The sequence below is a fragment of the Zootoca vivipara genome, chromosome 10 (assembly GCF_965207765.1).
Source record: "Zootoca vivipara chromosome 10, rZooViv2.hap1.1, whole genome shotgun sequence".
NCBI classification, from domain to species: domain Eukaryota; kingdom Metazoa; phylum Chordata; class Lepidosauria; order Squamata; family Lacertidae; genus Zootoca; species Zootoca vivipara.
The window spans coordinates 5,634,282-5,659,935 of NC_142593.1; the positions used below are offsets into that span (position 1 = coordinate 5,634,282).

General features: G+C 43.0%; 1 protein-coding gene across 2 annotated transcripts in view; it reads right to left on the bottom strand.

The window, feature by feature from the left end:
* The window catches only part of LOC118076675 (transducin-like enhancer protein 1), an 82,781-nt gene that overhangs the window by 6,562 nt on the left and 50,565 nt on the right, over positions 1-25,654 (bottom strand). For both annotated transcript variants that reach the window (XM_035099516.3, XM_035099517.3), the window contains exons 9-16: positions 23,469-23,585; positions 18,599-18,652; positions 18,033-18,185; positions 16,947-17,091; positions 15,756-15,946; positions 12,561-12,637; positions 6,742-6,991; positions 4,353-4,600 (exon numbers count right to left, since the gene is read on the bottom strand). In XM_035099516.3, coding sequence (XP_034955407.1) covers positions 4,353-4,600; positions 6,742-6,991; positions 12,561-12,637; positions 15,756-15,946; positions 16,947-17,091; positions 18,033-18,185; positions 18,599-18,652; positions 23,469-23,585 — 1,235 coding nt within the window. The remainder of the gene's footprint in view (positions 1-4,352; positions 4,601-6,741; positions 6,992-12,560; positions 12,638-15,755; positions 15,947-16,946; positions 17,092-18,032; positions 18,186-18,598; positions 18,653-23,468; positions 23,586-25,654) is intronic.

Consider the following 25,654-nt stretch of genomic DNA (forward strand, 5'->3'; position numbering starts at 1 on the left):
AAAATGAACTAACACTGAGCATACGACTTAGCAAGAGAGTGCTTCATTGTAGTTTTAGAAGCAAGATATTCAGCTGATCCAGTTTCCAGGAGTCAAGATTTCAGTACCCTGAAAAGCTCTTTGCCCTTTTCCATTACTAGCAAAAAGCAAGGGGGGGGGAATAAGCGGGGGCATGGAAAGCTGCTTGATTTGTATAAAGGCGACAGAGGTGGCAAGTTTTGGATTTACTTGAATTTTGAACTACCTTGCTGTAGAATTTTGACATTTTCTTTAAGTGCCATGTTCACACAGCCCAGTTCATAATTAAGATGACTCATTCATCCTGTAAGTGTCCAGAAATGCTAAGTAGCCAGACTCTGATGCTTTAAATAGCCACTCATTAGTATCAAGACAGGTGCAAATGTCGGCTGTGCTTGCTGAGATTTATTGTGGGCTGCTGCCAATTGAGTTGAGATGTATGAAAAGTCGGTCTTGTGGTCCACCAAACACTGTTGTATTATAAAGCTATTTTGAGCAGTTAAAAGTCACCGCCTTGCCAAGACATTCACATTGAGGTGTACGTACACATTCATTCTTTAATCCTGAAGGCCTGGAAGGAAATTACTTATGTGGACATTATGTTAATCACACTCCCTACCTTCCAAACCTGGAAGTGTTAGAGACTGCAAAAAGAAAAGTCACTTAGCCTCCGGGGGGGGGGGGGCTGGTGAGAGAAGGCTGCCAGAAATATACTAGGAAAAGAACACACAGGATTTGTGAGCTAATTTCTAATTTTTATTTAAGATTTAAGAGCTGCCTTGTGCATTTGTACCTATACTGCCAATAGCTTTGGGATAGCTCAACATTAGTATAAGCATTAAACGGGTGTTGTTGTTTTAAAAAATACTGGTTACTGGCGGCAAAAGGGACTAGATGCCAAGAGACTGAGGCTGCAAACCACAAAGTTTCGGTTAGCTGGCTTCTACCTACAGCAGAAATGCTGAGGCCTTTTTCAAAGATATCCAGCTGGACAATGTAAGACTTATATCCTTGAATTCACACCAGGGGAACTGGAATAGTTTCTGAAAGAGTTCTGAAGTAGAAATCGGGTCCTCCCTAACCAGACCCTGTGTTGTGGGTGGGAGCGATTGGATGGCCACAACACTCTATTGGAGGTCCCTCGATGCTGGTTGCAATCAGACCAATGGGATGCCAGCAAATTTGTATCGAGGGACCTCTATTTAAGCCCGTGCACGTGTCCCTGAGCTTCCTCTTTTGGGCCAGTGCATTGGAACACCCGCTCACCTCTCCCTATATTTAGGGCTTGCACGCATGACCTTGCTATGCCGTCATGTGTCGTCTGTCATTGGGGCATGGCAGGAATCTTCCCAACTTGGCTGATTGGCTGGTGCCATTTGGGTTTCGCCTGCCGCGTAGCAAATCGTCACAACTTGCAAGGTTGCAGATAGGCGATGGGGTGGCAGAACGGTCTGACCATCCCTGTTTGATGGGTATTCCATTAAAGGAATCCAGGGACTCAATGGTTTGGTCAACCAAAGATTTGCACACTGTCATAAAAACTAAACTACAGTTTAATGCTGCACCTGCCAGCAGCACACAGCCAACCAGCTACATGCATTCTTAAGTGATCTGAGCTCTCAAAATGCATCATTTTATTGACTAAAAAAGGGTTAATCTCCTATTGCCAGAGTCAGTACTTTAGTATGTGTTTCCTACCTTATTTAACTGGATTTTAAAAGGAGTCGTTTTAAATTCTCAAGATATTCCATGATTATTATTATTTAAAAAGCAAAACAGAACATCAGGAATGTCTCAGTGATGCAGAGCAGGAATATAGCTAGCTGGTAGGGCTGAAGCTGATGAGTGTTGTGTGTTGCCCTGAGGAATATGGAACATGAAGTGGCATTATGTTCAGGAGGGGAACTAATAATAATAATAATAATAATAATAATAATAATAATAATAATATTTATACCCCGTCCATATGGCTGGTTTTCCCCAGCCACTCTGGGCTTCTTCCAACAAAACATTAAAATACAATAATCTATTAAACATTAAAAGCTTCCCTAAACAGGGCTGCCTTCAGATGTCTCCTAAAAGTCTGGTAGTTGTTTTTCTTTTTGACATCTGGTGGGAGGACGTTCCACAGGGCGGGTGCCACCACCAAGAAGGTATATATTTAATATATACTGTATATTAAAAAGCAGATAACTTAAAAGAGGTCAGATGGGAACATGTCAGGCAGGAACCCAACCTGAAAGAGCCCATTAGAAGACAACAAAAGTGACAAAGGAGCAGCCCATAATTTGAATATAATAGAAATAGGGGAGAAGTAGGGGGGCAGGGAGTACCATAATTTCGCTATAACATTGTCAACTGTCCCTGGTGGAAGCAAATTCAATTGGAAATTATTCAGTCTCTCATTATTTGCAGACATACCAAAGAACATTTTTTGTTCTTCTTTTCCCCTGATGCATGCTATGCCAAAAGCAATTGAGGGCAACCAGATAACCTGAAAATGAGCTATTAATATTCTGGCCATTCAGCATTTTCAGAGGGGTCTGCAGAGCACACCTGCCGTGCTTTGGGGAAGCAAAGATGGCAAGCAGCCAGTTTGGGGTTTTTTGTCTGTTTTTTTTTTTTTGAAAGCTAGAGATGTTGATTTGTGACTACATGTAAATAAACAACATTATCTAAATCCGAGCTAAGTGAGTGACTGCTGGAAACATGGCAGATGTTTCCAAATCTCCCATGAGTTTGTATCCTGAATGTGACTGGTCATGATGCCACCACACACATAACTAGATGTCAGGGATTGTTCTAGCAGTGAGCATTCCCTGACAATCACAGAAGAGAGGCACCCTGGCTCAGGCAGCATCCTAGAGCCCTTACTGCAACCTCAGACAGGATATCAGGGGGAGGGATCAGGGGAAGTGTCCAGCGGAGAGATGCCTCGCCCTTTTAAGTTCATGCCTGACTTAAGACATTCCAAGGTGCGCAGGCGCAAAGGGAGGAGGGCAGGAATCCCACGCTTACTATGCTGGGGGAGGAGCAGACGCCAGGCATTGGGAGAATCTTCGTCAGACTGATCGGACATGTATTCTTGATACTGAATCACATTGTAAATATCAGGCAAAATAAAAGCCTCAAAGACAGAATGGCTGTGGTACTAGTTTCTCAGAAGTAGCCAAACAAGGACCGTGACACTAGGCTTCTTCCATGCTCCAGAAATCTGGAAGAGCGGTTTGTGGAATGTGGGTATAGTGGAGGGGGAAAGGTACTGCACTGCACACTTAGCACTAAAACATAGAAGAATCTAAATTTTGCACCAAGAAAATCTCAATTCTCAAAAATTATGCAATGAAGAAATACTGCATAATTTATTCTACCATTTTTGCTAGTTTGCATAATTATTTGGATAGGCACGTGGAGCATTGAGCCCATTCATCTGCTGTTGAGAATCTTGTTCAGGCATTTTCCAGGCTCCTGGGTTTCAGTGTGCATTATTCACAAACTTTTGAGTATACACCCACAACCACAAGCACTAGAATCTGGTTATGTAAACAAACAAAAGAAAACCAAGGTTCCCTGGAGGCTGAATTCTCCATCCATATCCAAATTGTGCAGCTTGAAGATCCATGCATTTTGTTTCAGACACGTTTACAGCTGAGACAGCAGATGAGCACATGAAGCGGTGAAGTGATTCAGCAAGGAAAATGGCTAAGCACGTGTACAAACTTCTGAGCTAGGTGCAAAGGAAACAAGAAAGGAGGGCAACAGGACCCTTCCTGGCTTGCTAGTTGCCGTACAAAGGGAGATTCAGAAGCACAGCCTCCTGATTGCTGGAAGTAATTAGAATTTTATGTCTGCTGACCTCTGGAGTCATTCAGAGGTCCATCTCTGCCGGCTGCCCTTTCCCCGAACCACTTCTCTGGCTATGTTAAGGCTTCTGTAGCCACAATGGGTGTATTTGGTAGAGTTCTTGGCATTTGATGGCATCGGGACACCTCTAATGCACTAGTTCCTCCCTGAAAGGCTACAACTGCCCTGCCTTCAACTGAAATGGAACAGAATACAAGTGGTTGGTGACAGTGGCGGTGGGATCCAACAGAAGGAATGGGTAGGACAACAGGAACAAAAACAAAACCCAATTTGTCTGCAAACCCAGACAAATTTCATAGATCTCCTAGGAAAATCTTGCTGATTTTCTGCAATGGCCAGCCCACTCTGAACTGCTAATTTAGGCAATTTAGCACTTTCAGTCATGATGGTATAATACTGCCGCATGGTAACTGCACATACAAAAGGGGGGGGGGGAATGGAAGGAAATTGGCTGAAAAGCAGCAACTAACCTGACCAGAGTTTGATTGTGCAGATCCCAGACTGCAATGTTCCCATCGCTACAGCAGGAGAAGCAGACCTTGGAATCAGGGCTGATTGCCAGAGCATAGCAGGCAGGAGCCGAGGACGTCAACTCTGCTTTTATACGCGGAGTTGGAGCTGCCAGGTCCCAAATGGATAGCGTGCTGGCTTCCCCGCCGACAATCAGGGTGCATCCATCGGGGAGCAATTTACATGATCGAATGTAGTTATCTCTGTTCTGTGGACAGACAATGACATTAATATACAGTCTCTGCAATAATGCCAATGACATGTTTTCATCCGATAGCCAGACTTTAAGCACTGCAAGTTCTGAAGCTGAACCTCACTGGCCTGGCATGGACAATCATTCAAAGTTGCATCAGCTTCAGGGCTGAGCACTCTTCCTTTCACCCTGCAAAGGCTTTGGCATGAAGGTCTTGCTTTGTATTAAGTCAGAGCTCCCTGTTATGTCCTAGCCAAGGAACTCTGATTTAATGTTGTCAGCTAACACAAACCAGGGTAATAAGCCAGGAACATATCATCCTTCAGCTCAGAAGGAGAACTCCAGCTTAATACAAAGCAGGATTTTCATGCTGAAGTCGGCATACAATGGGTAGAGGGAATGTCGAAGGAGGAGCACTCAGCACCTACTTCATAAACCATGGTTTATGTAGCTTTACACAAACAGGGCATATAATTTCCAACCCACACAAGTCACTGCCAGTCCTGTCTTCTACTGTTCACATCTAAGCAGAGACAGCAGTTAAGAAAATTCAGTGAATTTCTCTCTTGAAAGCATAACTCTTTATATTGTTTTCAATATGAGCGATGGCAATTCTAGCATCTTATTGCACATTAAGTATAGCAAAAAGAACCCGATCCAAGATAAATGTTTGTTTGTTTTCTAAGAGTGTGGTGCAGTACTAAAGAAATCACTTTGGACAAAATCAGTGCGCCCTCTGTGGTTACGGAGGCTCTCTTTGATAATTAATATCCCAAGTTCCTAAAAATACCTGTTGCTGAAAAGCTTGGGGTGGGGGAATCAAGGAATAGAAAACCCCCTGGCTCCAGCTATCTCAGGTTTTAGTCCATAAATGCAGCAGTTGTCAAGATTCTCATTTTTAGTAGCCACATTAGAGTGATAAAAATTCTGAAGCAGCCAAGAGGATAAAACTAGTAACAAATCATGCAGTGCTAGTAAGGAGAAATCAATTATTTTTGTGTTTCTTTGTGCTACACTTCCCTTAATTCAACAGAGCCAAATTCTGTCATGGCAAGAGACTCTTCTCTTCTGACATTGATATTTGGTGTCAGGTAACATTGTGGCAGCAGAAAAAGACACATCAAGGGGACAATGAGTATAGGACTTGGCTTGAACACCCCCATTAAAAACTACCATCAACATTACTGCTTTCATACAGCTTTATGGAGTCAGATTCAACTCTCTGGTTCTGTTAGCAGAAGCCCATGCAAAGACTCCCACTAGGGCTGTTTTCCCCTTCCCCTGTGCAAACCCCACCCCCCCCCCCATGTCAGGAGAAGCTCCAGAACAGCATGCAAAGAGGAAAAACAGTCTTCAACCATGGAGCCTCCAACACAATAGTGTTCCAAAATGCACCTTGGGAGTAAGGCCTTTTAATCATATATTTATCAACCTTATGAAAGGTTCCTAAAATATCAATGATTAGAGTTAGGTATTTGGTACAAATGCCACATTTGTTAAGCCACTTCATCACCATTTTACATCTGGCAAACAGTTCAGCTTAGATCAGCCTGAGCAATCCTTTAACACAATCAGAGTTAAACTCTGGATTTGCTGACCCATAAGGGTTTCACTTCTTCACTGCCAGCTTTCTGGGGGTACAAAATGGTAAAGGCTGCAAAATGGGTGCCAAAATCAACAAGGGAAAATGAAGCAGCTGTAGAAGGTGGGCACTGGTTCTTGCAAGGCTTGAGAGCAAGATCCCAGTTCTATCTGCCATTGCCATGTAGAAGCAAAGCAGGGACGGCGAACCTTTCTTTGCCTGAAACTGCTTGCTCATCGGGGCAAACTTCAGGGGGCTACCTGGGCAGGGCCAAAGGCCAGAGTGGGTGAAACAATGAATGTAAATTTTATGTTTGTTCAGTAGGCTTGTTTATCCACCCACCCCTACCTCTCTGAGCTCCATCTAAGAAAGCAAGGTTCAAGGTCCAACAGGTATTTGATCCTTGGCAAGGTCCATTGTTTAGCTTTTATTACTTACTGTCTAAAACGTTTAACTTTCATCTTTTACTTAGGGGTCCTTTGAGGGGGTTCAGATGTTAGCTAATGACCTAGTTAAAATTCACCAGGTCCCTATATTTCAACACTGGACTCCCGTTTCTATAGGATAAACTTACCAGACAGTCCAGCTGAGAAACAGGACTCTTGTTGCCAGGCTGGCTGATATCCCAGACTTTGACACATCCCTTCCCACCAGTGTACACGTGCCTTGTTGGGTTGCTGATGGTGACGGCACACACCACTTCCCCGTGATTCAAGGTGTTGATCTGGCGAGCGTGCCGCGGTATCCCTGGTCCAATGAGAGCATCTGGGGGGAAAGGAACTGGCTGCATCTGACCGTCTGCAGTAACGTGAAATGAGTATGCTCTGTTTGGGATGAAAAGAAGGGGGGAGGGGGGAGCCCCAGGTCACATAGCCGGCCTGTTTCAGTTACTAAATCATAACTGTGTATCAGTTCACACTTGCAAGCAGGGTTTATGTTGTGGAACAGCTGCTCTCGCTCAAAGAAAGCTCATCACTCGCCCAATGCCGGTGACGTGGCTTCTTTCCACACAACCGCCACCTGGTTTGGGAAATAACCACGTGGGCACAGTTTTGATGCAATGTTGTATTTGCAAAGTGGAAATGTATTTTTAGTTCCTTGCCTCCCCCAGCAATTCACACATATCAGTTCCTGAGTTGCAAAACGCAAATCAACATGAACAGATGCCTAGGTTTATCTGGAGAAATGCTGCCATGACCTTCCCAAGGTGCGGCATCCGCCTGGCATGCAGAAGATCCCTGGGCTCCACCTCTGGCATATCTAGGTAGGGCTGGGAATGCACCTTGCCTGGAAGCCCTGGAGAGGCTCAGTCAGTCAGTGTAAACAACACTAAGCTAGATAGACCACTGGTTTGAAGCAGTAGAAGGCAGCTTCCCATGCTCTTGTGATCAGATTGAATAATGGCTTCGGTGCTTAAAGATTACTTATCGTGGCCCTACAACATCTCCCCTGCCCCCTGAAAAAAAGGTCCTTGGCCATTCAGTGATTCACAGCAGATGCCAACGCCAGCTGATTTATCGTAAGGCATGGCTATTCAAGGGGGAGAGAGAGGAATCATTCACTTGCTTAGAGGCCCGAAGCACATCCCATGAACCAAGAGAAGTAAAATAGGAAATCAAGTGCTCTCCTCATCCACCTTGTACTTTCACTTACTGCTAGTTTCCCATTTGCTAGAGTCTCTGTAGGGCTTAAAATATTGATTATGCAATTTAGTAAGTCCGCGCTCCCTTTTTTAAAGAAACAGAAGAAACTCAGCCAGGGACTTATCACCATCAACATATAACCGAAATTAGTTTCCCTCTCTCAACACGCTGCCTGAAGACTTCCGAACTACCTGCTCAAGTAAGACACATTGGCCCCATTCAAACCTAACAATTGCAGTTTAATCCATGGCCTATTAGACAGGTGGAGTGGTGATCTATGCACTCCCTCCTCCACAGTGGTACTGAAGCTGGGCACATAAAAGGATGAGAAGAGAGGGAGGGAAGATAGAGTGCCTGAGCACAAATCTCATTCTCAGTCTATGGTGTGTGGGGTCACACTAATAAACTATGGTTCATTAGACCAATATTGTTATATTGGAAGATCAACATGACCACATTCCATTTTCACAGTCCAGATATGCACAAGTTAGGAAGCTGTGATGACACAGATTACTACTTTGCATGGAGGTGAAATTACAAAAGGCTACACCAGAATAAACCACAACTACAACTAGATGGAAAGATGGAAATAAACTGGAAGTTTAGAAGGAAACTCTTTTGGAAAGAAAAGAGGCTACAGCCTCTGGGATCTCTTGCATGAAAAATAATTTGGGAAGCAGTACCTCAAAGAACAAAAGAGCAGTGATATGAGCTGGGGAAAAATGTAAGTGCTTTACTTTTCCATGTTCATAAATAGATGCCAACTGCTAATTCAATGCTAGGCAATCTTGAACAGTTTCAAAGTTTTTAGGTTTGCTTACTAAATAAAAGTAAAATAAACATGCTAAATTAGAGCACTCTCTAAGGCATCAGTAACCTTTCTAATGTTAACTGTACATGTTCCATGCAAACAATACTATGCAAATTAGCCTAATTTGCATTGCAAATTTTTCCAGTTCAAAATTTCTCCAGAAAACCCGTACCACTATACAGAAGGACACCTAACCTTATAGGTCAGCTTACAATTGTCCAAAGCCACTACGACTCTTATCCTATGCATGCTGACTTTTCACCTTTACCTTTTTATGCAAAGTTTCACTGTGTGCAAGTGTGTACAGGATTACTATGTAAAATGGCAAGCGGGAGAAAGGAGACTATATTTTTGAAAAGAAGCTTACAATATGTTTGGATGTTAATGCTATACATCAACACAGCAAGCATGACCCCCATGCTTCTAGCATTTGCATACATCATTAATGCCCAAAGTCAATCTCGGGATTTTAAAGACAAGTAGCCTTTAACAAGGGCCAGGCTATTTTTTAAAAAAAAGTTGTGGGCCTTACATTCTGTTAACATGTTGTCAGGTGGTAGAGAAGAAACAAGAAACAGGTTGTCCAGAGGGAGTTCTTTCAATAGCAGCAGAATGGAAAACTAGAGTGTGTTCCTAAGAGGCTGATTTTTAAAAACAAAAAAAACAAAAACCCAGCAACCAATTCTATTCTAATTGTCCTCAGCTTGTACAAAAATGCTATTTTCAGGAAAGACAGAACGAGCACACAAGGCTTTACAACAAACCCAAACATAAGGCAACACACAACTTGCTCTGGGTATGAAATAATAGAGCACCAGTCAGCTGAGACACGGAAGGAGTTGCAGTTATTTGTTTGGGAGGGGAATGGAAATCTCCCCCCTACTAAGAAGAGGATGCACAGCAAGGACGCTGCATCCCATTTACAAAATAAATTCAATGTGACATCTCGATTTGTGTGCCTGAAAGAAGCAAGCTTTTCAGACTGAAGCCGAAAACTCTCCTGCTGTCACTATGAATCTGTGGCAGACGGTGCATTATCTGTACTCCTACACCAGAAATTTTCAATAGACTTATCTATCACAGATAAGGATATGCCATCAGAAAGTTGCTATGGGTAACTGAAGGCATCCCGCTGCCTTGGGGTGATCAGGCGTAGCGTCAGCCTCGTTTCAAAGGCAAATAATGAAAGGAGATCAGCTCAGCACCTAGGATTTTCAAAGTTTATCTTGTCTATTTATATAGTACGCACAGGCTAAGATGGAAGCTGCGTCCAGCAAAGAGAAAGAGAGAAAGAACGAGAGAGAGAGAGAGAGAGAGAGAGAGGGAGGGAGGGAGGGAGGGAGGGAGGGAGGGAGGGAGGGAGTAGAACTAGGTATTATGGAGTATTGTTTTTAAATAAATAAATTCTAAGAAACATGGGCCAAACAATAACAGCCACTGGGTTATTGAACTGTTCAGGACACCAAAGGTCCTTAGCTTCATATTGCTGTTGGTTTTAGTTGTTTTTTTTAGCAAGCATGCAATTTAAACAATCACAAAAAAATTATCCTGCTCCGTGGAGCCTGGTCCATTAGAACAAGAGGGGCACTGCTCACCCTAAAGCCTCAAAGCCCCAACAATACAGCCCAGTCACTTCTCTGCTCTGTACATTCATATTTGATACAGTATCTCACATTACAAAACACTCTGGACAGGCTTCATCTCCTGTGCTGGCCAATCACATCTCTGGGCAGCACAGCCAATCACAATCACCTCCATGCCCCATTCCTGTCTCCAGGAGTGGAAAATTTCAATGGGAGTACCAGGGAACCCCTCTGAATTTCCATGTTGATTTTGTTTCTTTGGGAATGAACTCTCATCAATCCAAGTCCCTCAGAAACACGCTGGAAGTGCCACAGCATTGGGGCAGAGCTACGGGGAGCTTCCCCACCCAATCAGATGCATGTCTTTGCAAGCCTGTGTTCTATTCAATGCAATCCAAAATCAGGAGCAGGCCTGCCAGATATAAGACTTTTTATTTATTTCCCCCTATTTATCAGTACAGTGGTGCCTCGCAAGACGAATTTAATTCGTTCCACGAGTCAATTCGTTTTGTGAAAAATTCGTCTTGCGAATCGCAGTTTCCCATAGGAATGCATTGAAATTTCTTTTTTTGCCCATAGGAACACATTAATTAAATTTCAGTGCATTCCTATGGGAAACCGTGATTCGCAAGACGAAGTTTTTGCAAAACGAATTTGTCTTGCGAGTCACCATCAGATCACCATCAGATCGCAAAACGCATTCATCTTGCAAAAAATTCGTCTTGCAGGGCATTCGTCTTGCGAGGTACCACTGTATTATGCTTATATCAGGCATGCCCAGAGTCTGTTTTGAGGGCCTAATCTGGCCCTCTGATTGCCCCCACAGGCAGTTCCTTCTCTGGGCTCTAAAAAAAAAGTCAACAACTTTGGGGTAAAATTCTAAAATAAGGTCAACAACTTCAATCCTTAAAAAAAAGCTCAACACCTTTGGTCGGCCCTCTTGCATGCTCACTTCATCAAATCTGGCCCTCTTTGAAAAAAGTTTGGGCACCCCTGGCTTATATCTACTCCACCTTTCCTCCAAGGAGCTGAAAGTAGCATATTTGGGTCTTCTTTCGCCTCATGCTTTCCTCACAGTAGCCCCATTAAGTAGTTTAGGCTGAGAGACAATGACTGGTGCAAGGTCACACAGGGAGTTTTATGGTTGATTTTAACCCTGGTCTCCCAGGTCTCAGTCCACTTCATATCTCCCCATTCCACATTTGGGGTGGTGGGGAATGCACAATACTTCCCCATAGACCTGTTCCCCTGTTAGCAATCCTGTGTGGCACTTTTAAGATGAACCAATTCAGGCTGCAATCCTATGCATACCTATCAGGGAGTGAACTCATGGAATTCAGTGTGGTTTACTTCTAAGAAATGTACAGTGGTACCTCTACTTACAAATAACTCTACTTACGAATGTTTCTACTTATGAATGGAGCTCCGTCCGCCATCTTGGATGCGGTTTAGATAGGATTTTTTCTACTTACGAATTTTTAGATAGGGTTGCCTTCTACTTACAAATTTTTTCTCCCAATGCATTCCTATGGGATTCGACTTACAAATTTTTTCGACTTACAAATGTGTGTTCGGAACACATTAAATTCGTAAGTAGAGGTACCACTGTATAGCTTCTTTGGCATGAACCCACACTAGAAATTGAAAATTTAGTGAAGTACTACAGTATTTCTAAGACTATAATGCCAAAGTGCCCACAGTAGCATTGCAAGGGATGAGGATGGGGAGAAATTCCAACAATCTGGCTATGCCTCTAGGTCTAGTGGGCTGCCACCGCTCTGAATAACCACACAGGCCAGAAAATAAAGAAGTAGAAGCTCTCAAAATCTACATGCAAAAGCCAGAGGTAACATTGTGCTGTAGCCACAAATGGCGTGGAACGCACAGCCATGTTTACATGCAAGTGCAAAGTACAGATTCTCATTTTAATGATTCCTAAAAATTCAATAAATCTTCAGATCATACTAAAATTAGAAACAGGAATTTCTACCTCTATCTTCACAGGATAGGTTTTCAGATTAAAAAACAAATCAAAGCAAGGACATATTTTCTTTATTCCACCCAAGAACTAAATTCCTCCTCAGCAGACTGGTGAGGGCAAAGTTCTACTAGGAAAAGAGAAGCACATCTTGCCAATTGCTTCTAACATGTCAACGAAATGGCATGAACTAGTAATAAAAACAGTATAAAAATGCTATTGGTGATTGCATTTTGAAAATCCTTATCAGCAGCTAGCTGCAACCTTTCTGGAAAACTCCACATACCTTCCCCTGTGGAACTGTCATGTGTTGACAAAAGGTAAACAGAATGAGCTCTGGCTGATTTAGACTTAGTTATGCTGTCAGACATTACTTACGGTTTTCCTCCAGGGATTCCAGTCAGATTTGGAGGCATGCCGGGTACTCTCATATGAGGAGGAGGATCAAATCCAACCTGATAATGAGCAAATAGATGTCTCAGAACTCGATGACCATTTAGAAAAACACACTTTACCCATTGGCTGCACCAGAACAAAAAGCATTTGCATCCCATAGCCACTGAGCATGCTCAGCCTTCACTGGGCTGTTCTGCAAATCTCCTGCCCCTCCTCCTGTTTTTTGTTTTTGTTTTGTGCAAACTTGCTTATACTTCTCCCTTCTGCATGGCTGCTGCCATTTTGGCTCCATAAGCAATGGCTCTCACAGCATGAAGCTCAAGAAAGACAGACATTGATTTTATATCTCATGTGAATGTAACAATGTTCAAAACCCAAGCAAACCAAACATGTGGGCCTGTTTATTATTGGCCCAGGCAAATAGGTGCTAAATTATATTCATGCATGCCTCATTTTGTGGTAGACAAATCATGCATATAACAAAGTACATCAAAGCCTTGATCAACTTTACTGTATTGATTTTATCTGCAATAAATATCAACACTTTTGAATTTATAATTCCTTTGTAGTGATGATGAGAATATGGATTTTTGTTATAAACAAATCAATTTAATAAATGATATTGTGCACTACAAAAAGTGTGTGTGTTCAAAGGTTATAGACAAGACATGTTTTTGAAGGCCTTGAAAAACCACAGATTGGCTTCATTTGGACATAATAGGAGATCTGTAGTGAGTTTGGAACATTTGTGCTTTCCCTTCTTACTCTGGTGTGGCATGGGGTGTTTGGAACCTTTCTCTTTTTCTCGACTTAACTGTAGTTTGCTATGCCATCCAAACCTTGACCAACAGTGGTTGATGGCCAGTTGAAGCAAGCCAACGACTAGTTAAAGTTTATGACAGAGGACACCAATCAAATGCCTGTGGGTGCCATTGTGCGCAAGACGACTTCCAGAGGTGTCCCAGACTCTATTATTATTAATAATATTACTTTTATTACTACTACCCTGTTTCTCATATTTTAAGACATACCCATAAAATAAGCCATAGCAGGATTTTTAAGCATTCAAGGAATATAAGCCATACCCCGAAAATAAGACATAGTGATAGGCGCAGCAGCAATGCCGGCCGCGCCAGGAGGAGGAGGAAAAAAATAAGACATCCCTTGAAAATAAGCCACAGTGTGTTTTTTGGAGGAAAAAATAAATATAAGACATGTCTTATAATATGAGAAACACGGTATTACTACCACTACTAAAAATGAGTCTCTAACCCTCATAGAAAGCAGGTTATGGGGCAAAATGTGCAGGTACCTTCTAAGTGATTTCTGTGAAAGGAGAGTGGTATATCAGGTCCTCCCTCACAAGTGTTGCAGTGGGAATCAGGCGCTGTGTTGTGGCTGGGAACAATTGGGCTAGTGGGACGCCAGTCAAAGCGATCGAGGGACCACTACTAAAACTGATGTGCGTGTCCCTGAGCTTCCTCTTTCGGGCTCAGTATACATCGGAACACCCACCCACCTCTCCCTATTTTTATTTTCTATTTTCCCCACTTGGCAGATTGGCTGGTGCCATTTGGGTTTTGGCTGCCACGTAGCAAACCATCACAACTTGTAAGGTTGCAGATAGGCTCTGGTTCAGGTGGATAGGGGTGGCAGGATACCTAGCCATCCCTATGCGTTGGGTATTCCTTTAAGAAGGAATCCACGGACTCATGGTTGGTCTCCCCGTGCGGGGTTGTGCCCTGAGCCTGAGTTCAGGGCTGATCTGGGTGGAGGCCTGGCAGACCCCCCTCTTTGCCTCCGTCCCAGATGTTCACCCTAGGCTGACTTATGGTTCGTGCCCAGAGTCAGGGCTGCAGGTCGAACCAGAGCCTATGCAACCACTCACTTGATTTGTAATCAATAAAGTTGTGGCCTAAATTCTGCCAAAAACCAAACCAAAAATTTGAGTCCTGTCCGAATTTATTACTATGGCTGGTTAAAAGGTCTCCACATGCAAATCTGCATTGTATACTTTTCCTGGAACTGAGGGGTGTTCTCTGTTATTATCAGGCGGCGGCGGCATCAGTGTGCATGTAAGTGAGAAATCAGCTGACACACAGCGGGCTTACCATGGTAAACCTAAGGTTGCCGGGGGATAATTGTCTCTCTAATTTTGTGTTATACCATGCTCCATGGGAGCCATTTCGTGTTATGCCACACCCTCTATATGGTAGCAATTTTCTGGCTGTTGCCTCCAGCACACTCTCAAAATTCAAAATGCACCCATTAGTTCAAAAGGGTTGGCATTCCCTGGTTTACGAAGTCCACTTGTTTCAACTAACCACAATCAAGACTAACCACAGTTTAAGGCTTGGATGATAGCTGAGGAAGCAGAATCTTTCCATCTCTGTGTCATGGCTGTGATGGAGGAGCCCAGGAGGGAGCTCTTGAGCCAAAGATTTGCACACTCTCATAAAAACTAAACTACAGTTTAATGCTGCACCTGAACGTAGCCACAATTTCACGCAAATCTCACCACATGATGAAATTGATTTGGAAGACTAGGGTCTAAAAAAGCTGAGACAATATGTGATGGATGTGTGCTTCTATGATATATCACTTCCATTACAGAGCAGTCTACAAGGAGGAGGACCCCCTATTTCAGGGATGGGGAAGCTGTTGCCTTCCATGTATTTGTTGGACTACAACTCCCATCATCTCCGATGGCTGGAGCTAATGGGAGCTGAACAACTTCTGGAGGGCCACAGCTTTCCCATCTTTGCTCTATTTAAATGATACAAAAACAGAAAAATAAAATCCCGTATGCAACAAAAGGAACGTCAGATGCTCACTAAGTGTATATATCTTCTTCCCCCAGAGAATAATCAAGTGCTCAGCAAACCAAGGAAACAATTTTATGGTTTCAAGCTACCTTTTAATGGAGCAAAGCAATGAAGTCTGCTTTCAAAAACTAGGCAGCATGCATAAATAGGACACATACACCCTTCACTTTTTTAAATAAGGGGGGAGGTAGTTTCAGCTACTCCTGCCATGTACCGTAGCTTCATGAGCCACACAGCAGAGCAGTAAAGTCTCTGGTGCTGTTATATCCCAGGAGCTTGACAATGCCAAATGAAGCATACAGGTTTCTCTCTGTGAGCCCTAATCCCAACCCAGTTCAGTTTGCAAGCCTACCATAGGGGATCGGCCATAGGCAACCACAGCAGCTGCAGCTGCAGCAGCACTCATTTGCGGGGACATGTTGTGTAGACTGGCATAGGCTGCTCCTGGGCTGGTCAGCTCTCCATTCATGGCAGCATGTGGTACCATTCCAAATGGAGCAGGGTACGGTCCGGGAACAGCAAGAGGTGTCCTCAAGCCAGCAGCTGCAGAACAATAAGAAAACATATTGATCCTCAGGACAGTTTCTTCACAGAAAGCAACAAGCACCCTGGAATTCCATATGGGTGCTTCTCCCACAAAACCCAAACTATTCTGTCCACAGCGCTAGCTATAATCCAAACTGTGCTTAACATCATCTCCAGATTGCAGCTGTGTAGACCAGCACCTGCATATTTATGGATTCCAGAAACATGGGAACAGAGGGGGCTGTGGCTCTCACCCCAAGGTTGGCCAGGGTGGTGGTGCCTAAGCAGTGTCCCCAGCAGTGATGGGGGGGGGAGGAGATGGCTGCTCTAGTAAAAGGGGACTGACAGGTAGAAGTGAGGGGAGGGTACAGCCTCCTTCCTCTCCGAAGCAAATAATACGCTTTAGAGTGTTCCATAGTTGAATTCCGTTAAGTGCTCTATAATTTTAACTTTGATCAATTACTAGTTCTCAAAAAAATTATTATAGAGCTGTGCATATGATTGTGATAAACCCCTTTCAACAATACTGAATGTGATAGCTTTTTAACATTTGCCCATTAAAGAAGCAGGTGTAAAGAGGCACATGAAAACGTAGATAACATTTATCACATCCTGACTGCCTGGATCACTCTCACTCACACTCCCCACACCCTATGAGAAACACCTTCTGGAGGTCGCTGGGCATATTTCTTTGGAGACTGGGCATAATTTATAACATTTGGTGCTGCAACCGACTGCAGTTAGCACGCAGATGCACACAGTGTGCCATTCTGTGTTTGTCATCAACAAACATTAGCTGCCAGTCTCAAATATGGGATAATAGATTCAGAAAAGAACTAGCATTTGGCAAAATGATCAGAAATTCAAACTATGTTAGCATTTCAGAAGGCAGCAGCATGCAAACACATCAGAAACACAGAGAGGGACACAAGGTGACTGCTAGCTATTAACACATCACTCTTCTTGATAATGATTGAGTATTCATGAAGGAAACAACATCAAAAGAGGTTTGTGTTACCTGCTTGGTTGACCAGAGGGTCCATTGATGGAGGTTTGCCAAGCCCTGGACGAAGGCCGGGAGTGGCACTGGTTCCTGGGGTTGGCACATCACTTCGTGGGGTTGGTGTGCTGGACTTCAGAACCGGCGTGCTGCCCTTTTCATGCTGGTATCAAGAAACGTTGCTTTTTATCCAGGCCATGTTACACAATTGATCACAACAGCCACTGAGATGCTGAGTGCTAACTGCCTAATTCTCTAGACTCATTTTCCTAAATTCCAAGGCACATTAGCAGCATTTATGTTAGATATGAAAATGAGAGCTTTTAAATTAGGATTTAAACATCAGAGAGAGAGAGAAAAGACCAATTTAAATCATTGATATAAATCAAGATTACCATTTGAAAATTCACATTCCCTGCACTAACTGGTTGCTATAACAATAAAAAGCATAATGGTTTGCAACTAAATAGAAGTTGGGGCCCAAAAGTTATATATAAATAAAACATAAGAGATATAAATAAATAAACCACATCATAGCATTTAGAAAATCTAGGAGAATAGTCACAAAAAAATCTAAAAAGAAATCAATGCTGCTTTGGTCGAGAGTCAAAATATTCATACATTTGGTTAATTGATCAGTTGAAATAATTGAAAGGTATTAAATTAGTTAACAACATCACCCATGTACAGTAGGCTCAATGGATGACGCTAATGACAGAAGATCACACTGCTTAGATCCTAATGCCTAAAATGTGTGTCTAAATATTGAATACTTTCTCAGATTAATCCAAAGGTCCTAAAGACAAATGTGTGTTTGGCAATCTGTTGAGAACTGCAGCCTAGAAAATTTAACTGTTTTGACTTTCAACAAATTAATTTGACAGAATTGCAATCCATATCTCAGTGAACCCGAAAGGGCAAAATTCTCACTGATCTTGGGAGAGCTGGATTTAAACAAGTGTTTGATTAGAAGGCACTTCATTTATTAGTTGCACGACCACCTTATGTTTTCTGACATGCACCATTTACACGTGAAGTTGACATAAATAATTCTTAGGCATCCAAATATACAACAGTGGTCAAGGCCAGAGGGATAACACTCACCAAACCGATTTCTTTGGATTTCATAGAAGTAGAACTTCCGGATGAGGCAGTAGATGCTGGGCTGCTAGAGGCATCTTTCTTCAAGAGGCGGTTCTTGTCTATGCCGTTCTCACGTGGCGAATGAGCAGGACTTGCCCGTGGAGATGAAGGGTCCTGAATGGTTTGCAGGCAGGGCAAAGGCAATAGCAAGCACTGAATTAAAAAGTTCCCAATACAGGGCTGCCTTTAGGTGTCTTCCAAAATTTGTACAGTTATTTAGCTCCTTGACATCTGATGGGAGCGTGTTCTCCAGGGAGGGCACCCCTACTGAGAAGGCCCTCAGATTAAGAACTCCAAACCATCCATGACTTGTGGTGAAAGTATTCTGGCCTCTGCATGGAAAATCACTACTGTTGTCCCCCACTTCCCTGTGCCTATCCAAAAGACCAGCAACCACAGGGAGGACTAGCTCAGATATTCAACCAGAGATAAGCAAAAGTAATCCACGACTTTCAGAAACATAGTACAGTGCCTTGAAAAAAACCCACCACTTCCAATTATATGCATTCCAGTGCAAAGCAATTTACCTCATTGGACACATCCACAACTAAGTTGTCGTCGCTTTTGTCCCCATCACTGTCCTAAATTTAAAAACAAAATATTTGGTTTTGCTCAGTACTCTTGACTACAGTATGTCTATTCACTTTAGCTGCAAAAGCCAAACATAAACGCAGATCAAATATAGACAGATATATAGATATAGACAGTGGTTTTTTTTCCTTAAAGTAATGTTTAGGGGTACTCTCATTTTCCTACTCCTATTGAAATACTGCCCCCCAATGAAGCCAAACTTAGATTCACAAAATGATTAGGGGTATGCGTCCCACTGCGTCCGCCCGCCCCAGAAAAAAAAGCACTGGATATAGATAGAGAGAAATAAGTGCATCTAGCATCTTCATTGTAGAGTTTCTGCTGTTTGCTGAGGGTGCCCCTCTTTAGCCAGCTTCTTTTGTTCTGCTAATTTCTGTCATTGGTGGTGCTGCTACTGGGGGCTACATGGTTTGCATTGACCCATGCATTGACCCATGACTTCATCAGGTAGGGCTTTTCACAAATGGGGAACCACCAACGAGAAGGCTCTGTCATGGGTAGAGATGGGAAGGCCTGGGGGGAAAAACCGGGAAAAATGGGGGGCGGGGACCAGGGTTTTCCCGGGCTTTTCCAAATCAGGTCCTTCCTGCAAGAGAGGGCACATGTTGCGGTGGATCCCAGCAGACCAGGTCTAGGTGTTGGGGTGGGATAACTGGAGCAGCCACAACACCCTATTGGTGGTCCATCTGATGGGATGCAATTGGGCTGAGGGCTTGCCAATCAAAGAAACAGATGGACCAGTATTTAAACGCTGCACTCACCGTAGAGATCCTCTTTCTCTGGTTGAGCTGCACCGGAACACCCGCCCACCGCTCCCTACTTTTAGGGCTTTCGCTTGACCTTGCTATGCTGTCATGTGTCGTCTGTCGTTGGGACAGGGGTATGGCAGGAATTTCTCCCATTTGGCTGATTGGCTGGTGCCATTTGGGTTTCGCCTGCCGCGTAGCAAATCGTCACAACTTGTAAGGTTGGCAGATAGGCTCTGGTTCATGCTAATAGGGGGGGTATGATCCCTTACCACCCTATATTTATATATTCGGGTATTCCTCTTAAGGGAATCCATGGACCGATGGCTGGTATTCCCCCAAGCGGGGTTGCCCTAATCCAGTGTTCTGGGAACATGTGAGGGAATCAGGGCCCGGCTGGCGCGCGCCAGTTGGGTAACCCCGTCCCAGGTGTGTACCTGGCTGCTGACTTAAGGAGTAAGTGCTACCCTAGGTAGCTAGTCGAACCAACCACTCATTTGATTTGTAATCAATAAAGCTGTGGCCTAAATTCTGCCAAAACCAAAAATACAAGTCATGTCTGAATTTATTTCTAGGCCTGGGATAGAGGGTTTCCACCCACAAAGCCCTCCCCCCCAGGGGAAATTTTGGGGAAAATGGTTTTTTTGGGGAAAGGGGGGAACCTGGTACCCTGCCCCAGTTTTTCCGTTTTCCCCCCAGGCCTTTCTATCTCCACCCCTGACAGATCCTTCTCTTTGGTGGTTCCCCATTTGTGAAAAGCCCCACCAGATGAAGATTATCTGTCTTTCACCTTGTTTTTAAAATGTATTTATTAGATTTTGCTAAAAGATACAAACAGTAGGCATAAATGTAATGGATCATTTTTTAAAAAAGAAAGTATAATAAATCAATATCACTGATGTGTGGACATGGTCATTATAATAAGGTAATATATAGAAAGCAATATAGTTAAGCAAGATCTGTGAATGTTAACCATAAGTTAATATGCATTTCTTTTTAAAAAGGTACTAAATATCACCAAAGTTGTCCGTTTCATTTCCTGTTCCAAATGCTTTCATCTTATATGTTAACTTTTTCCACTGGGGCACTGGACCACATTTCTTGATACCACATAGTGTCTCCCTCATTACTGACTTCCAAGAGAAATTTAAAAATATTCTGTTTACCCAAGCACTTCATGACCATATGTTACTATTCCTGGCAACCTTGAAATCATTGGCTGATAAATGGTGTTATGTATTGGTTTAAATTGTGTACATGAATATCAATGTTAAGTTCTGTAACTACCTTTCCCGCTCCAGGAGGATTCAGACGGGTGTGGTGACAGTTGCTGCTATTGGTTAACTTGCTAGTACAATTTGGATCTCTACTCTGATTGGGTCCCGCCAAAATATGAATGTATCCTTTCCCCAACTCCTGTTCCTGAGAGTATAAAAGGAGCTCGTCCTTTCCCTCCACCCCAGTTCAGTTCCTACTGCAATGAAGAAGATTGTTCTCGTTAGACTTGACTCTTAGCATATCCTTGCTAGCATGCTGAATCACACAAAAGCTGACATCTGCACCCACGACATAACAAATGTGTTTTTTAAAACGTTTTCAAAGAATGTATTAATCTGTTGTTATAATATTATATGACATCAATGTTTGTTGTCATTGGCTTCTTTGGGAAGATTATAAACTGAATTGCTATTAATAATCATTATTGTTCTGGGATGCTTTTATGTGGAATGATTTCACTTCTTTTCATAACTGTATCAACTGTTTTATTTGTTTTTAGTTGTTTGAGTACATGATTGCAACCTTTCCTGGGACCTTATGGTGAATGACAGCTAAGGAATGAATGAATGAATGAATGAATGAATGAATGAATGAATGAATGAATCATATTCTGTACAAAACTGACTTGCTTTGTCCTATCCCACCTTAAATAAAAAAGACATCTGACAAAGGTGCTACCGTGTTTCCCCCTTTTTAAGGCGTAGTCATAAAATAAGCCATAGCAGCATTTCTAAGCATTTGAGAAATATAAACCATACCCCGAAAATAAGCCATAGTGATAGGCGCTGTGCGGAAGAGAGCACTGAGCTCCCCGAGTCAGCAGCAGCAACGCCGGCCGCAGCAGTGTTTGCTGAGTCCTTTCTTGCTTTTGGGACTTGGTTACTGTGCTGGCTTGGGATGGTGTGTGTGCAATTGCTGTTGCTGCTTCGTGTTTTTCAGCTGGATTCTCTGGGTTCTAAGCACTTTCCCCCGTTTGTTTGCGAAGCAGCACTCGGCTGCAGCCCCTGCCTCTCCCGGCGGCTGCAGGAGGCTGCATTTGATCGCTATCTCCTTTTCCATTTCTTTTGTCTTTGAGCACCCGGCCCCGCCCCCTCTCCCCTTCGTGGAATGAAGAACGGAGTTTTAGCAGCATTTCCTCATTATAAAAAAAAGGTCAGGAACTTTTACTTTAACCTCAAAAATGGGATATTTCCTCTCTCTAAAAACAACTCTGACCTGAACACCAATAAAACGGGGGTAGATCACCTCCAGTTTATAAATCCGCAAGTAGATCGCAGTCTCCTGGAAGTTGGGCTCTATACTTTGGCTGATTGCAAGCCTTTGCATCTTTAAAAAACAAAAACCATGCGCCTCTCAGTCTTAATTTTCCTTTAATTCATCCCCCTATACCCTCCTCCAACCATTGCCTCCTTCCATTCCTTACCCCCCTCCCTCTCTCCCCACTTCCCTCACTCCTGTGCAATCTCATTTAGTCAAATACTTGCTTTTTCTGTTGTGTTGTCTATTTTATATTTAATATTATTACCCTTTATGATGTTATTTTTTCCCTTGCGATAATTATTTTTTATCTTTAACTAACTTTCCTTTCCATATTTTTCCATATATAACTCAACACTTTCCCATTCCTTCTTAACTCTTTGGATAGAGTGCCCCCCCATTATTGTTGTTAATTTTACAATTCCTGGATTTTTTATGGAACCGAACAGCTCGGGTGCTTCAGAATGTGCCTTCTGTTGCTACAGGGCTATGGGGCTTCACTATTTGACCCCCCCCCCCAGGTTGGGATTTTTAAAGTAGTTCTGTGGGTCCCAGGGCGCAGAATCACCCCCGATCCTTTCCTTTGTCTAAACAGACCTCTTCCCCCCTGACTTTGGAAGGCTGTGCTTCAAGGGTGATACCAGGGGTTTTTTAAGACCTGCGCCTCTTAAGGATTGTTACGGTCCATAACTTCCATTGCTTTCTAAAGGGTTGGGGGTTTAAAGCACTGCCACCCCCACCCCACCCTGCAGGCACTCGGAACTGGCAGCGCCAACAACGCGCCCAGCAGCGCGCAGAAGAGAGCACTGAGCGTCCTGAGCCAGTGGGTCCCAGTTGTACCAGCACTTTTTTTAAAAAAAGACACCCCCTGAAAATAAGCCACTGTGGTGTTTTTTTAGGGAAAAAAGTTATAAGACGGTGTCTTAAAAAAGGGGAAACACGGTAGATAATCTGATATACAAGGTGGCACCTGATTCCCACTCTCCCATGGAGTTTCTTGCTTTTGCTCTTCACCTGTAGGTTATACCAGTCTGCTGTTTCTACTCTGGGAATCTCTCAGATGGTCTCTCATCCATATACAACATACGCTGCCAGACAGGCTTAGGTTTGGCAGCAGAACTACACTTCAGGCATTATCTAGGCTAAAGATATCCTATTGTTAGTATGGTTATCAAGGATCACAGAAGCAAGATCATTCATTAACAAGAAAAAGCCCAGTTCAGACATAATGGCAGCCTTAATGACAGCACTCTTGGAATGAGGAGAGCTGCAGGTATCCTGGCAACCTGACAGAATTCAAAGAAAAGGTGCTGAGAGAACCAGAAGGTGGTGAGGAAAGGAAGGAAAAGAACCACTATTCATAACTAATAAGATCAAATTCGTGACATCCCTTTCTATGAAGCAAAAGTTAGGCTGCCAGTGTTCACTTTTTCACATACATGACCATATGGAGCCCAGCTATGAGTTCCTCCATACATGCACAGTATCTGAAAGTAAGTTAATCATCGTTGAAAGATTTACTTACATAGTGGCTCGAGTCCTTATCATCCACCTTTCTTTTTTTCATGTCATTGGAATAGTCTGGTCCATTCCTCCGTTTATCTGTGCTCCGCAGGCTATCCGGAACCAAGAGTGAGTTACTCTGTAAACACAAACACAAGGTCGAGCTTGAAATGGGCACGATACCCTTGCATTCATTTCCAGATAGCATTTTACAATTAAAAGACATTAATTACATTTCCAGATAGTACTTTACAGACACAAAATCCTTAAAAGCATATTCTGATACCCACAAAGCAGCTGTTTTAGGAAATAGGTTTGTGAATCAAATAACTTGTTATTATATATAAAGGTAAAGGGACCCCTGACCATTAGTTATTACCGTATATATAGTCTTATTCAAATGCTTTTCATGGGGAGAATTTCAGGGGCTATTTGCTCATGAAAAGTATTTCAGCCAAACATAAAGCATTTGTGCTTCTGAAAAGGAGTTTGTCTTAATCTCCTCTTAATTTACAGTCTGCCTTAAAACTTGCATTGCTAATTGTTGATATATTACTCCCCCTTTAAGTGAAAGCCTGTGGAAAGGAGCAGACAGCAGGAGTGCTGGCTCTGTTTAGATCTCAGTTGACCAGTTAAGAGTGGCTCCAGTCTGAGGGTCACCAGCCGTTTTGGTGCGCATTTGAAAACTGAAGTTTTCAAGCCTAATTTGGGCAGGGCAGGTGGAAGAGAAATTTGTAGATACCTGTGGGTGCCATGTTGGTGACTCCTTTTCTAGATAAATAGACATTTGATATGTCTGCATCTCTCTGTACTCGACAAAAAGATTTATGGATGAAACTGGTATAACAGATAGGTAGCCGTGTTGGTCTGAGTCGAAGCAAAATAAAAAAATTCCATTCAGTAGCACTGTATCTGAAGAAGTGTGCATGCACACGAAAGCTCATACCAAAATATAAACTTAGTTGGTCTTTAAGGTGCTACTGAAGGAATTTTTTTATTTTGGTATAACAGAGTTGGGGAACATGTGAACCTCCAGAGGACCTTCAGCTCCCATCACACTGAGCTAGTATGGCCAATAGTCAAGGATCACACTGAGCTAGTATGGCCAATAGTCAAGGATGCTAGGACCTTGCCTACAAAGGTCCGTATAGTTAAAGCTATGGTTTTCCCAGTAGTGATGTATGGAAGTGAGAGCTGGACCATAAAGAAGGCTGATCGCCGAAGAATTGATGCTTTTGAATTATGGTGCTGGAGGAGACTCAAGTCCCATGGACTGCAAGAAGATCAAACCTATCCATTCTGAAGGGAATCAGCCCTGAGTGCTCACTGGAAGGACAGATCGTGAAGCTGAGGCTCCAATACTTTGGCCACCTCATGAGAAGAGAAGAATCCTTGGAAAAGACCCTGATGTTGGGAAAGATGGAGGGCACAAGGAGAAGGGGACGACAGAGGACGAGATGGTTGGACAGTGTTCTCGAAGCTACGAACATGAGTTTGACCAAACTGCGAGAGGCAGTGCAAGACAAGAGTGCCTGGCGTGCTCTGGTCCATGGGGTCACGAAGAGTTGGACACGACTAAACGACTAAACAACAACAACAAAGGAGATGTAGTTCACCAGGATCTAGAGGTCCACAGGAGGCAGTGGTTATTATTAAATTTGTCTACCACCCTTCATCTGAAGACTACAGGGCAGTTCACAACATGTTCCCACCTTTCAACTATCAAGCCATACAAGAATATAAGATGTCCTTCAGATTCATGAATCTCTCCTGTTTTATACTTTACTCCGATATTGCTATGTTTTAGATATGCTGTACGCCAATCAGGAACTTTTTGTATTAGCAGCTTATAAATTATTGTAAGCAAATAAACAAACGTAAGCTTTAATATGCTTGTGTGTCATCCTACTCAGAGCAGACACAGAGAAATTAATGGACTCGAGTCCAATTATTTCAGTGCGTCTGCTCTGAGTATGACTAATGTTGGATATCACCCATAAGAATCATAAACTGAAGAAACACAAACCAGTACAAAGTGAAATGACCTTACTGCCTAACAGATAAAACACACAAATGGTTGGTCTCAGCCAATTTACTGCTTAGCACTTCTTTAAAAAAACAAAAACAAAAAAAAACCCCACTTCCAACATAAAAATCAGAATGTGAAAGGAAGGCCAAAATACAAGAGCAAGAACTAATTGTGTCCAC